The sequence below is a fragment of the Hippocampus comes genome, unplaced genomic scaffold (genome assembly GCF_001891065.2).
Source record: "Hippocampus comes isolate QL1 unplaced genomic scaffold, H_comes_QL1_v1.1 scaffold135, whole genome shotgun sequence".
In the NCBI taxonomy this organism is placed as follows: domain Eukaryota; kingdom Metazoa; phylum Chordata; class Actinopteri; order Syngnathiformes; family Syngnathidae; genus Hippocampus; species Hippocampus comes.
The window spans coordinates 1,817,024-1,831,700 of record NW_017805583.1 but is presented as its reverse complement, the minus strand read 5'-3'; the positions used below and the strand labels follow the sequence as shown (position 1 = coordinate 1,831,700).

At 41.1% G+C, this 14,677-nt stretch overlaps 1 protein-coding gene across 4 annotated transcripts in view; it reads right to left on the bottom strand.

The window, feature by feature from the left end:
• Nucleotides 1-14,677, bottom strand: part of grik2 (glutamate receptor, ionotropic, kainate 2) — a 135,535-nt gene that overhangs the window by 40,594 nt on the left and 80,264 nt on the right. For all 4 annotated transcript variants that reach the window (XM_019880062.1, XM_019880065.1, XM_019880066.1 and 1 more), the window contains 4 exons: nt 12,704-12,817; nt 8,396-8,602; nt 6,035-6,258; nt 81-199 (listed from right to left, as the gene is read on the bottom strand). In XM_019880062.1, coding sequence (XP_019735621.1) covers nt 81-199; nt 6,035-6,258; nt 8,396-8,602; nt 12,704-12,817 — 664 coding nt within the window. The remainder of the gene's footprint in view (nt 1-80; nt 200-6,034; nt 6,259-8,395; nt 8,603-12,703; nt 12,818-14,677) is intronic.

Below are 14,677 nucleotides of genomic sequence, written 5' to 3'. Positions count from 1 at the left end.
GCCCTGGGACAAGTGCAAGATTGACCCCCAGCAAAAAGTGGGACATGTGTTCGAAAAAAGGGGCAGGCAGAGGCGTCTACCTTGCTGCATGAGAGCTCCAACTCCGAACCAGAAACTATTAAGCAGGGTGAAATTGTTTTCCACTACATCCGAGTCAGGGTTGCAAGGGTGAGGGTTATACCACTCGTAGGGACTAAACCTGTGACAATTGACAAAGAACACACACAGGTTTAATGCAGTTGCATGAATACACATTTGAAAAAGGGCAGATACTTTTTAAGGCCATCAGACCTACGGAAGACGGGAGAAAAACAAACAATTAGTCATTTTCAGTGATGATTTCCTGCTTAAATAGTGCTAGTCATATAATCTGACTTCAATTAGAGACTTGATGATTCTCTGATCGCAAGGTGACTACTGTATAAAGTTTTGTGTAAATCAGATTGCAATTTCTTCAAATTGCGATGAGATTTTGAATGGGATTGTGTCACTCACTAACTCTGGGGTGGGCAACTCTGATCTTCAAGGGCCACTATCCTGCATTTTTGGGATGTGTCCCTGCTCTAGCACACCGATTCAAGCTGATCATTTGAATGCAAGATAGTGGTCCTCGAGGAAGACCGTAGTGTTGCCCAACCCTGCTCTAATCCTAATACAACACAATTTGGGGAATAGGTTTGAACTGATACTCCTCATACCATATCAAAGCCAAGTCCTGGAACTAATTCAATCAATGCATTCAGAAAATAAATTCATTGTCATACCAGCAGATCAAAATGTTCATTCCCATTATGCCAACTTTGACCTTTGTGATTTCACCACTCAACACGGTCCGCAAGCAAATACATTTCTCATTTATTCGTGTTGAATAAAAGTGATACTACATAGGCAAAGGTTGATTGGTCTACAATTAAATATACTAACCAGGTTTGATTTGTTCTGGGGATCGGAACTCCGAGCCATCTTAACACACACACATGGATGACTGATCAAATGCCAATGCATGGCATACACTTGTGTCACTCTGGTCCTCTTACTTTGCATTTCAATTCAAATTAAATCAGTTGCAATTAACACCACAATACAATGACATGTAGCTCTGTATCCTAACGGCAGGCCGTAATCAAGTCCGAATGAGGTTTGCGCCGCTTTCTTTTTCACCCCATGGCACTCACAAATATTGACAAGTGGAGTTCAATGTTCTATTAATGTTCTGATGATTGTCAGTGAATCTGCTCATTCAATTGGCCGAAGATCTGCTTCTTTGTCAATTTCCAAACTAACATGAACTGAGCCGTGCCCGCATGTCGTGATGTGACCCAGTTCCTCTCGCAAATGTCAGCGTGTTTGCTCCTCATCATGTTGTCAACAGACAATTACCACGTGCCGTGACAATGGATGAGCAAAGTTGTCATCTGCACCATGCACAGGGTGGACTGCGAATGAACTGTTTTGCGGTTGCTATTTTGTCCCAAAAAAGAAATGCCATTTAGAGGAGGCAACACAACTAGACCCTTCTTTCATTGTGGCATTGTTTATCTCCTCTGCTGTCATTTCAATTAAACTGTCCTTGCATTATCTGAGGTCATCTGCTGTGCAGTGAGAGATATTTAGTGCAAGGTCAGATAAGCACGGATGGAAAGAAATCACTTGCAGTATGTGAGGAATGTCCAACTTTTATCATTTCATAGGGGCAGGGTCATCCCACAGAAATGTCAAGGTAGATGAATCATCATCGTTCTATTGCTTTGTCACATGACAAGAGCCTTTATATTTCTCAATGTGAAATTGGGACCACGAGCCTGGATTCTGCAATGTGCATCGAGCCATTATGATTGCATCCTCTTTTTGTGATTTCAAAAGGGCTATAATAGCCTTGACTCTGAAAATAACACATTGGTTTTCCCTACATCAAGTCAAGCCAACTTTATTGTCAAATGTGCTACATGTGCAACATACAGCACAGATGAAATTACATTCCTCAGGAGAGAGAGGAGCCGCTGCGGGTGCCCGCGCCGCCATCAAAAGAACAGATAACATAAAATGACACAATCCAGATGTATTTGTATTCTATGTATTTGTAAAATTATTCTTTGGAAAATGAGGCAATCATGGCACAATATAAAAGATGATTATTGTGACATATTTTAAAAGCGCATGAGTGGTAGAGGTGAAATTATGGGACAAAACGATGTGTCACTCCCACTGACTAGATGGCTGTCGCTCGGAGAAAAATGTAATTGTTGATTGCCTCCAGGAATGTCCAACTTTTATCATTTCATAGGGGCAGGGTCATCCCACAGAAATGTCAAGGTAGATGAATCATCATCGTTCTATTGCTTTGTCACATGACAAGAGCCTTTATATTTCTCAATGTGAAATTGGGACCACGAGCCTGGATTCTGCAATGTGCATCGAGCCATTATGATTGCATCCTCTTTTTGTGATTTCAAAAGGGCTATAATAGCCTTGACTCTGAAAATAACACATTGGTTTTCCCTACATCAAGTCAAGCCAACTTTATTGTCAAATGTGCTACATGTGCAACATACAGCACAGATGAAATTACATTCCTCAGGAGAGAGAGGAGCCGCTGCGGGTGCCCGCGCCGCCATCAAAAGAACAGATAACATAAAATGACACAATCCAGATGTATTTGTATTCTATGTATTTGTAAAATTATTCTTTGGAAAATGAGGCAATCATGGCACAATATAAAAGATGATTATTGTGACATATTTTAAAAGCGCATGAGTGGTAGAGGTGAAATTATGGGACAAAACGATGTGTCACTCCCACTGACTAGATGGCTGTCGCTCGGAGAAAAATGTAATTGTTGATTGCCTCCACCCAATCTATCCATTTCCAATCGTGCTTATCTTCATTAGGGTCGCGGGAGCACTGGATTTTATCCCAGCTAACTTCAATCCTGTTAATACCAGCAAAAGCGGACTCACCAGACACATGGACAATTTAGAGTCTTCTTTTAATTTATTTCGTGTGTTTTTCGTGTGTTTGTAATCTTGTGAGGCAAATGTGCTCTTGACTATTGCACTTTGCTGTCCCAAAAATATTCATCTTGTACTACTCTGTCTAATGTAGACAATAGGGAAAATTGAAATCAGTGGTGTAGTTAAATGTGCAACCGTGGACTGCAAAGACTTGAAAAAAATGGCTGCACTTTCATTTTGATTTTGATTATTCTTCGTCTCATTCATAAAATCAGTCACACAAGAGAGCACAGACAAAACCATATTGCGCATATATACGTGGATTTGTATCAATTACTAATTACTAAGTGGGGCCTCACAATTTTGTGTTTTGTGACATGAGCAGACGTTTATAGTGGTCCTTGAACCACATGAATTAAAATTCATATTTCCCCATGAGATAATTAGTCAAGGCATGGGGTAAGGCAGCTGGTGCTTGGTGAGCAGTTTCTGATATGAATTACAAAACGGTTCTCCTATGATTTTTTTTTTTTTTTTTTTGGTTCTGTTTTATTTTGAAACCTTTGCCGCTCTGTTTCCTGGGTTGTTGCAGATTTTGTTCAGCTGCTGGCTGTGGTCAGGTGTTCTGAGCTCCTCGCGCAGCTGTCTCCTATCTCTCATCACCCTCAGTGTTTTAGCACCGATCTAACTTCCGCTCCCCTGCCAGACATCTCTTTACGTTCACGGTGTCGCTTGTGACTGACTCCGAGTAGTTTCCTGATGCTGTCCTTTACCTTGATTGTTTTTCTGTCTTGCTCATAGTTTTGCTCGTGATTTTTCATTAATTCCTTTGTTCTTGTTGGAGAGTTTTTCCTGGAATTTTCTACGTGCCTGTAGTTTGAACTGATTGCCTCTTTTTTTTGTCCTTTTTCAGCCTATTCATGTTGAGAGCTCAGGCTCTGAGCTCAGTCGGTTTGTTACTTTGAGTTTTCTGCTTTGCCTGCTGCTTTTGACTTCATTAATAAAGTTTCATTTGATACTTTTGAGTTTGTGTCTGCTTCTGGGTCCAACTTCCACCTATCGGCTCATGGTTTCTCTAGGATTCTGCATATAAATGAGCAACGTTGTTGTTTTTAGTCACTTTTAGCATGTCCTGTGAACTTGGGTTGTGACAAAAAAAAAAACAAACTGATGTTGCATCGAAATCTCTCACTGAAGCATAATAAATGTGCGTTTTTAAATTATGTATGCTTAATGTGCAAGAAGACTTGGTTTTGGAATTGGTTTTGTTTTTTCAGTTCCAGAAATATAGATGGTGTGATGTATTGCATTTTTTGTGTAGTTGAAAATACTAACGGTATCTACAGAAAGCTGAAATTTAAAAATGTTTTCATGACAAAATATACATGCATGGTGCATTACAGTGTGTGGGTGTTTTTTTTTTTGTTTTTTTTTTTTGTGTTGTACTGATTTTGCACATTAAGCAGTTACACTTTTCTTGCTGCTAGACTATCTACTAGTTGAACACATTTCTTTCGTCATGGGGAAACAAACTCTTTTCATCCTGTCCAAGTTGATACATTATTCATACTGTATCTAACGTATGACATAAAATGTTATGACACTCTCATTTGCATCTCAGTAACAAAATTGTGCAACTGCCCGTCATATATTTGTGTTTAGGAACAAAGACTTACAGAGAGGGGAGTGTGCGCACTTACCAAAACCCTTATTAAATACAGTAGGTGCATATTCTGAGCCAACTTAGATGACAGTTGCTGCCTTTTATTTTTGGTGTAATCATAATGCCAGTAACATCAGCAAACAGACGTGTTAACAGTAAAACTGTGCAGCCATGGCTGCAAGCTTGCCAATGTGTGCTGGAAGTTTTACAGTTAACATGGACTTTTCTTTTACTCTGCATGCTTCGAACTATAGCTTCACAGCCACACACCCCAGAACCCAAAAATACATGGTGCAAATACTTAACTGTAAATGTGTTCATGTCCGTTTGTGATAATCCGTGAAGTACAAAGCCTCCCAATTCTCCAACATAACAGTGTTTTAAATACTGGAGCTACATGAAAAGTGCTTATAAAGCATCACTACTCTTAACTACAACGTTCACACCGATATGCGATATGATGCTGAGATACGATTCACTTTTAAATAATACACCGATTACCACTGCTTTATTCAAAAGGTTCTACTTTATCTATTTGGTTGACATTTTGTCTCGTGTTGTAAATCATTGTGGGGCGTTTGCGCAATTACACGACCAATGGGATACCCTGAAAATAGACAAAGTTAACTTACATGGAAAACCACTTTTCACTACCTGGTATTTAGGTTTCTTGTTACACTCCTGCTCACTCATTTGTGTGTTTCCATTGTCAAATTCAGGTACTACGAGATACTACAAGACGAATGCCCTGGAACGGTACCCGTTTCCACAGTCATTGCTCTCTTGCTTGCCATTATTTTTGGGGTCACAAGGCACATTTTCTCTCTCCCTTTATTTCTACAATATGTTCGCGGCCCGGTGAAAGAGAGAGAAAAGACGGTAAATCCACCGAGAGACTGGGAATCGAGAGGAGAGGTTGGGAGAAGTGCAGCATCCCACAAACATTCATATGAGTGCACAACTTTCCTGTCACAATCTCAGACACATACACGCAACCCTAAAGTGTGTGCGCAAATTCAGTGTAAGGGCAGTGTTTCTCTGTTTGTCAGGGTGTACGAGGTTTTCATCTTCCTGGTACCATTGTGAATAGAAATAGGCCAGGAGTAACCTTGCAGCCTCGCTCAGGGTCAATATAAAAAAAATGGATTCTTGAAAGAAATAATTTTCCAAGCAATGCAGATTCCATATGATGGTCGAGTTGCGTTAAACACATTACGCGCGACAGTGATGTAGCATCTGAGACCGCACACATGACCATCAGTTTTAGTCAGTTCATGGATGCTTCACCAATTCAGCATGCTCAGGATACCGCTTCTGTAATTACTGAGAGTAGCCTGTTGTTAGTCATAAAGGCAATGGTGAGTGGCAGCATTGAAGCAAGATACTGACTGATGTGTGATCGCTGACGGTGACATGTTACCTGGCTATGACAAACAGCACACAACTGACACCCAAGTAAGCCAGCAGAATATACATCCAGATATCGGGCGAGAGGGGGTTGAGGAAGGAGAAGACCCCTGGGTTGGTCCCATTTGGCTTGCGGTAGAGTATACTTATACCCAATGTCATGAAGGGCTTGGAGAAGTCAATAACCTTCTCACGCACGAATGTGATGGCAAGAGGCGCCACCGCCAGATCAGCTCTCTGTCAATAAACAAAAAAATGGAAGAAGGACAGGCCATTAGTTAAGGGCACAGGAAATGTTTAGAGGCAATTAAATTAAGAAAACAGAATCTTTAGATTGTCCATGTTCATTTTCAAAGCACTCTGATAGATATTTCAAGCAGAAATTGTTTTGTTTTAGTACATTTTTGGGAACGCTGTAATATTGCAATGTTGGTCTTTGCTGGGAGCAGAATTTCTGTGTTTACACTCACACTGTTTGAACAAATATGCACATTTCTAATCACACGACAGTCATTTTATTTACTACACTCATGAAATGACGACACTGTTTATTTCACAAATTGCCTCTCCTGTGGCTCGGTGAGAGCTCAGTGGTCCTGCTCCGGCTCCCCGGCATCTCGGTGCCAAGGCGAGCAACCAACCGTATGCGGCAGGAGTACAGGAGTCAAAGGGACTGGAGGAGTGCTAGATAGGAACAGGTGAGTGGGGCTTTGAGCTACCATGGAACTGTAACAGAGGCCTTCAGTTGCCGGCTTTGCTACCATTCCAAAAGAAACCAAGGAAACTGAAGGTAGCCGCACTAGGGAATGTGAGTCAACTGGCTCTAAATAGACACGGTAAGTGTCATGGCTAGCACACGATGAGTTGGCATACGGTTCCATTTGGGACTATTTGTTTGGTCTTATTTTTTTGCTGATTTAGGCTGATGTCATTGTTTGGTGTTGCCTCATATGTCATCCAGTTCCCCTCTGTCTGCTCCTTTTGTTGTCAGGCAATCAGATGCTACTAGTGTCTGGCTCATCCACGTTATTGAGTGTCTGTGTATTTAGTTCCCCTGTTTGTTTGTTTTTTTGTTTGTTTTTTTACGTTTGCCTCCTGAGCTTTTGTACTAGCATTACGAGCAATTACTTAATCATTTTTCAATCTGAACCAGCCACTCTTTTTTTGATGTTACAGCTACTGTGACACACACAATTTGTACTGTGTATTGATCAAGGGCAGACGTCCGAGTTAAGAAGTACTTGACAGCTATTGGGTGTTACTTCTAATGGGTCAGATATTGACTGTGCAGTGGTTGCTATTTTTCTATTTGTGCAGTTTATCCTATTTGGGTTGTTGGGAGCAATTACTGGTAACTGCGATCAGATTGTGTATGTTTTAATAGGGTCTACAGGGGAAACAACTCATGACAGGATCTATGCTCTCCTGACAGCACTTGACTCTTCTTTCATCTATACAGTCGCTACCAGTTACCTTTAATTCCCTTGTCTTTGGCTCTGACAATGCATCCCGGAATGTTTTTGCTGATTATTAGCGTAGATCAATTCAAATCTGACTGTTTTAGACGTGTTTGGTCAATATCGGTATTCTCAATGAATGAAGAAGTACAGTAATTAGGTATTAAAGAGTTGTTGGTTTTAGAGTTACAAATATACAACAATTATAATTTGATTCTTGAGGAAACCCGCCCCCCCCCACGATATTTGTAAAAACTGTGTTTTTACAAGAAGGCATATTTATGTTTGGTCGCTCCATTATTTAGTTGTGGGCAACGTTGGTGATTACAAGGGACACCGTTAATTAAAGAACAGATTAAATGTTTCCACAGAGGTGAAACTTGTGCAATTAAAAGTAAAAACAAATAAACTACTGAGGAGATCAATTTCAATAACTCATCATACGATACAATTCAAATAAACGCCCAGTAGCTTTAAATAGGAGTAGCTGACTCCCTTAATGATAAATTAATAACTGTAACTACAGTCTGAATAAAATTATGCTAATGTTTTTTTCTGGGTGAGTAGATTGGTGCAAATAAGCGATTGAGCACATGGGACTGCTGCTGCTTGGCCTGACCTGATTGTGAACAAATTTGTATTTTGTTCTTACAGCATGTGCTACAGTTGATATAAATTAGCCTCGGTATCTGTTAATTCTTATTGAATTTGTCTTGGAGAGTGTCCAGCTTTGCATAATTGTGAACATTCCTCTGCTAAACGTCACATGGAGCTTTCCCACGTCTTTGCAAAGCTACACTCAAAACGTTTTTTTTTTCCTCGATTTGTTTTTTCCAATAACATCCTATAACTAACATGTTAGGTAAAATTGCATAAAACATAGGTTGGTGGTTACTGAAAATACGGGTAAAACTTACATGGTCCATTAGCTCCTTAACCATGCCATTCCACTGGCCTGTGGTTTCTTCCTGGGCACCGTATTTTCCATCTTCTACTAAGCGGATTTCATAGGTAAAGCCCAAGATGTTGGAAAGCTCTCTCAGCAGGTCGATGCAGTAGCCCTCAAAGCGGTCATTCCCATACAGAGGCTTATCAGACTTCTTGAACATCACATACGGCTCCTCCTGTGAAACATGGGAGAAAGAATCTGCATTGCCTGGCGTCTTATACCACCTCATAATAATTGGAGATTGTGTGTACTGTATTGTATGACATTTGTGTCAGCCTACTGTATTGTGTTTGCTTAGAAATTGTTTTCACGTCATGAGGTTACCACATGAAATGAGTTTGGGAGTGCAGAATGGCCACAAAAACATATACCGTAGTACTCCCACATTACCAGTACATACGTTTTCCTTTTTTATTAATATTGTGTATTTTATCTGGACCAACACATTTGTTGTTGTTTTTCGTTCAATCGATCAGAAGTAGCCCATTAGTGTGTAATTGACGATGAGACCACATGAACTGACTCACTGAAATGACTCATTTTAATTTTTTCTCAAGGGGCCACCACCATGAGCTACATCTTGCTCCAATAGATAAGGTTCTGCAGGTTCAACGTCATCCAGGTTGGGTATGTGATGATGTGGAGCTGGATTTTATCAGCAAAAGAGTGAAAGGTCAGTGTATTTTAGGGAATAATCTGACCAAGGAAGAACATGTCCTGTACCTAGTGAAAGGAGGGGTCCAAGTACAGAGCCTTTTGGTACGTCTTGGCTGACTGGAGTAGAAGTCGATGTGGAGCGAAGGATGGGGACAAACTGTTCTCTGTTGGACAGGTCGGCTGCAGTGGGGGTCTGATGCCACATTTAAAGGGTTTATAGAGCTCCTTGTTGGATATAGATTGGAGAAGTTGGTCACTGACTGCTCTTTCTAGGATCTTGCTGAGGAAAGGAATGTTGGAAATTGTACAGGCGGGGTCGGGGGTGGGGTTACCAGGCTTTTGAGGATAGATGTGACTAAGGCTGTTTTTAAATTTAAAGGTAAAATGCCAGAATCAAGGGGGGACTTGATGATATTGACAATAGTTTTGCAAAAGACGGTATGCTTGACTTAACGAGGCAGTGGGCGGAGGGTGCACGGAGTGGGTGAAGGCTTTGGCCCTCGTGATAAAATTGGTGCATCTACCATAATGAAGGAAGAAAGATAAATCTGAGATCAGTGAGCAAAGCAGGTGGTGACCAGAGTCTGTGGGTTGGGAGGTCGCGGTGTTCAGAAGCTATTAGTGGAAGGAGACTTTGACTTGAAAGGAATCCATGAATGTGGTGCAGATGCCGGGGTCGATTGAGGAGTGAGCAAGGTGAGTAGAGTGGAGAAAAAGGTTAATGGTTTGAAGTGGCTCCTTGGGTTGCTTTGCTGGTCACATAAGAAGAGTGAGGAGTATATTTTGGTGTGTCAAAGGGCATCACGGCTGGCCTGCAGGTGGACAGTGAAGTGAGATCTTCTGTTTCTAGTTTCCATCAATAGGTCTTTATGTCCCATAACTTTGAGATCAACAAGGAGAGAGGAGACATCCAAATGGCAAGGGAATTCAGGCAAAGAGATATTCCGTGCTGTAGTGCGCTCTAAGACACCGCCGTTTATCTTGGAGCTGACGTGTCTGAAGGTTTAAATGATAGGTGACTTGGCAGGATTGTGGTTAGGGCTGTTTTAATTGTTTTGGTGTTCTGAAGGTCATTGAGCGTTTAATGCAAAGTCTGGTCTGGGCAACGTGAACGGGGAAAAGAATGATTTGATTTTTCCAGACAGTGGGGTTGAGCTACTGTAGATCGGAGGGAGTAATGCTGGTAGAGCAGATCAGATCCAATGTGTGGCTAAGGCCATTGATATATTCTGCAGTGTTGAAGTCACTCAGTGGTGAGAGAAATTCAATGGCTGATGCAGTCTTGTTTTAAAAACCTAGCAGAAAGCTCAAAATGGAGATGAAGTGAAGATGGAGCTCAAGAGCTCCTGTGGAAGGGGGAAGAGGCTTTGAGAGTCAGTGCATATGTATCACTTGGAAGCCACAATGAAAGCAAGGTCTTCCGTCGGGGTGGTCTTTGGTGTTGACAGATCTTTAAGAACAAAGTATGTCTCGTGAATCATAGCCAACCCACCAACACGATCCACAGAACGAGGTTTAGAAGTTACGCAAAATCTGGTGGTGTGGCTGGTTATGCATTAGGAAATCCATTAATACATTTCCATTCATTTAAATGTTGGAGATGGATTTGTTACACAAGTAAACTGAGTGTCACACAGGCAAATTTAGTTCCAGCAAACCTATATTTTACCTTATATTATCTTACACAACCCTTCCCTCCCCATTTTTGTGTTAAGGGAGGTTGCATGGTCAGTGTTCCACGAAGACATTGCACACTGTAATCTCCACTACATAAGGTTTCACCCCATTACAGTAGTGATTTCTAAAGTTCATAAAATGTTGCAGGGCCAAGATCTTAACAGTAATTACATCATGTTTTATAGTACATAATTCCTGTGAACATGAGGAGAAGCTGCATGAAAGTAGGCATCAATCAAATGTAACCAACCCAATTATTGTCAGCCCTCCCTGCTTTCCTCGGTGTTCACAACCCATCAAACACCTCCCCATGACTTCATCCTAATATGGCAATTACTTCCACAAAGTTGTTAATAATGGCAATCCAATCACTTCACAGCATGCTCAGGAGGAAAGGAGGCCCATGAGAATGACAACTCACAACTAACTTGATATTGCTATTTTTACACTTGCCTCACAAATGACAAAAAGGCTTTTTTTTCCAAAAAAATATTATTTAAACACTCGATTCCCAATGCTTGTCAGCTGTAGCTTATGTACAGGGACAATGTTACAAAAAAATAAAAAATAACCACAATTGGTGGTCAAACAGCTGTTTCACAGAGAGAAGATTGAAGAATGTGGATTCGCTCTCATCTTATTGTGGTATAATATTGATGTTTCAAATATCAAACATTATTACCGACAAAGGATGATGCTGCTTGTTGGCACCTATCACAATATGGCTGATGAATTCATTGACGGAAAGCAGAACCATAACTTTAGCATTCAGTTCCAACCGTCTGAACTTGAAACCTTAACTCCCAATCAAACTGGCAATTTGAGAGCACTGTGTGCCATCTCCTGAAACGGACAGCACAATCCCCCCAAAGCTGCTCTCAAACTGAGAGGCAGCTTAAGGAAAAGCAGTGGGAGATTTTTCAAGTGGGAAAGCTATAAAATAATGACATCTATGTGTAACGGAGTGATATATTGTGTTTATTAAATTACCGCGGAAGTGACGCAACAGCGCACAGTATGGCATTAGCTTCCGCTGTAGTTCAGGCAGAGCTGCCAGGGAAGTCACATATGGATGAAGTTTGTCATGGCTGAGGATCTTTCTTTCCAGTCACCCACCCAACTCACCCAAAAGCAAAGAGGAGTAAATTGAAATTAATCAAAAAATAAATAAGCAAAGGGAAGTAAACTGAATTAATTTGAAATCAGCTTTCCGACCCAGGCAGAGCGGCAACATTCGTGCGTCCCCTGCGTTGGATTACCTCTTGACTTGTAACAAGTCTCAATTTATGATGACAGGAGTAGTACTATGAAAGGGATTTGAAAATAAAAGGATTCCATGGTTGAGTAACAAATTTGAATTAAAAAAAAGAGCAAAAAAAAATCATCAAAACCATATAAAAGAGCAGTAAGAACATGAAAAAAAACAATTATTTCAAGTTAAAATAAAGCAGGAAAGCCCCTTTTTTGTGGAGAAAAGTGAAACATGGGTAAGTCTGTTATAGAAATAAAAAAATTTGTGTTTTATGTTACACCTTACACTCATTTACAATGACATTTTCTTGTGATATGAAGGAAATGTGAAGAATTTGACAGTTTGACACTTCTTGATGAGCTGTCAAACTACTGAACACTAAAATAAAAAGTGGCCAAAGGAAACCGTCGCTTGATCATTGAGTAAAATCCAGGTACACTCTTGTCGGTCATGGGAGGAAGCTGCACATATTTAGAATTGACAACTAGCACTGAACATGGAACAGCAAACATTGATTGAAATTGAAATCAATTCTTGCTTCATACCATTCCAAATGATCATAATAAATGCTCCCATCTTTAGCTGATCGGTATACTGCTCGGTGTCTGTGGGTGGGGGAATGGATTTATTGATGTCACCCAAAAGAACTTTGTAAACATGTCATAATGAGAGATGAACAAGATCAAATACCAGTATAGTTGAGATGATGAGGGACCGGTTGGATAAAGAATCCGATACGTTAGTCGTCTTCCCTCTCTGGTTGTCCGTCATGTTCAGGCCACTTGGAGGGTCCCATGTGCCAATCTATCGAAAGCCATTCATTCATTACTTGTGAGTTTGCTCATGAAACCTTCCATCAAGAATTACTCTAAACACAAGTTCAGTGGTAAACAAATTGTTACCACCCGCCGATAATGACGGGGTGGTAACAAGAAAAGGCTTACAGTATCTCTTATTTTAGTGAGCATTATAGAAGTTAACATGTTTGATTTGCTCTTGCAGGCCACATAAAATGATGTGGCGGGCCAGATCTGGGCCCAGGGCCTTGATTTTACCTCCTGTGATGTGCAGTATACTCACAACATAGCTAAAATGCATTTTTAAAATGTACCAAAATAAATGAACAAAACAACACAAAACAAAATACCCAACATAGTCCACCATATTGGAATTATCCAGGGGCATATCCCTTTTCAAAAGCGTAGGGGGAGCCTAAGAGCACATAAATAAACGATCCCATGCTTTTGCCTTACATGTTGCTGTAATTACACAGATAATAACGCAGAACTGCAAAATTCTATTAATTTGTTATTGTTTTTAACGTATTTTTTTTACAATTCTATTTATATATATTTAAGATGCATTCAAACTGCACTTAGTTTGCACGACACCCATTGTAGTGTAAGGCAATGTTGCACTCTGCTGCCAATGAGCCTGCGCCATGCTGTGCCCTGTCAAACTTGGCCCGGTTGCTAAGCGACCGAACAGGAAGTGTTTTTCTCTAGCCTGGTGCCTTATTCCACTGGTTTGGACCAAAAGAAGCAGGCCGCAGCACGCAAGATGTATTTGTCAGCTTTTCAGTGGAAAGCCCTAACTTTTCTTCTTCTGATCTTGTAAAAGAATGGTATGAGTCTATCCCAATATAATGACACAGTAGGATCTCGGGGAGTTGAGGCTCCTCTGTGAACTTCAGCTCCAGTAAGACAGCTTTGAGGCATACTTCAGGCTAAATGGGGAGCAGTGTGACAAACTGTTTGATATGCTATATTTGATTTTAAGCTAATTGGGTTTATGGAAATGTGATTTTGAATAACCCCAACAAGAATCACACTATGAACCAACAGTAATAATAATAAAATAAGAGTGCAACAGTTTTATCTGTTGCTTTTCTGGACACTCAAAGACGTTTCACAACGGACACTCGCACGTTCACACCTGCGGCAAGCTGACAGAAGTGTGGCTGCCGGTATGCGCCTACGGCCGCTCCGAGCACCGGTACCAAACATTTACACCTGGCTGGAGGCAAGGCGGATGAAGCGTCTTGCCCAAGTACACAAAGACTTGGACAGAGTGGGTTCAAACAGCCAACCCTTTGGTTACCGGATGACCCACTCTACTTCCTGAGCTCCGGCCGCCTCTAAGATTTTTTTTCCTCCCTGGATACATTGCATTAGAAAATGTGTTGAAGCCTGAGGCCAGTTGACAGGATGTCACGCTGCCTTCCGGCGCACCATGGGGAGAAAAGTTAAAGATTAAATTGGAGCTAAATTGGCTTTGTGGTTTTTGTGTGGTTATTCAAAGAAAATAGTGATAAAGATCAAAGGCGACAAAAGAATTGGTGTGGCTCTTAATTATCCTCAGGCCTCTTATGTCCTTTCTCAAAAATGGAAAACCCTCCCATCGCTAACCCTTTGTCCTGTCGAACCAACCTGCCCATCGTGTCATGACGAAGGAGCACAAACACTCCAAACCGCATCCGCCAAAGTCCCCTTGGGGCTCTTCGTATTTGACTGACTCGAGATAGGCTTTGTAATTGCAAATCAACTCTTTAATTCAGACTTCATGAGGGTGGAGGGCTTCTGAAGGGTTTTCTAATAATGGACTAAATAATTCATCGAGGTGCATGCACACGCAGGCCGCAGGTCGAGCACTGCTGCAGTGTGG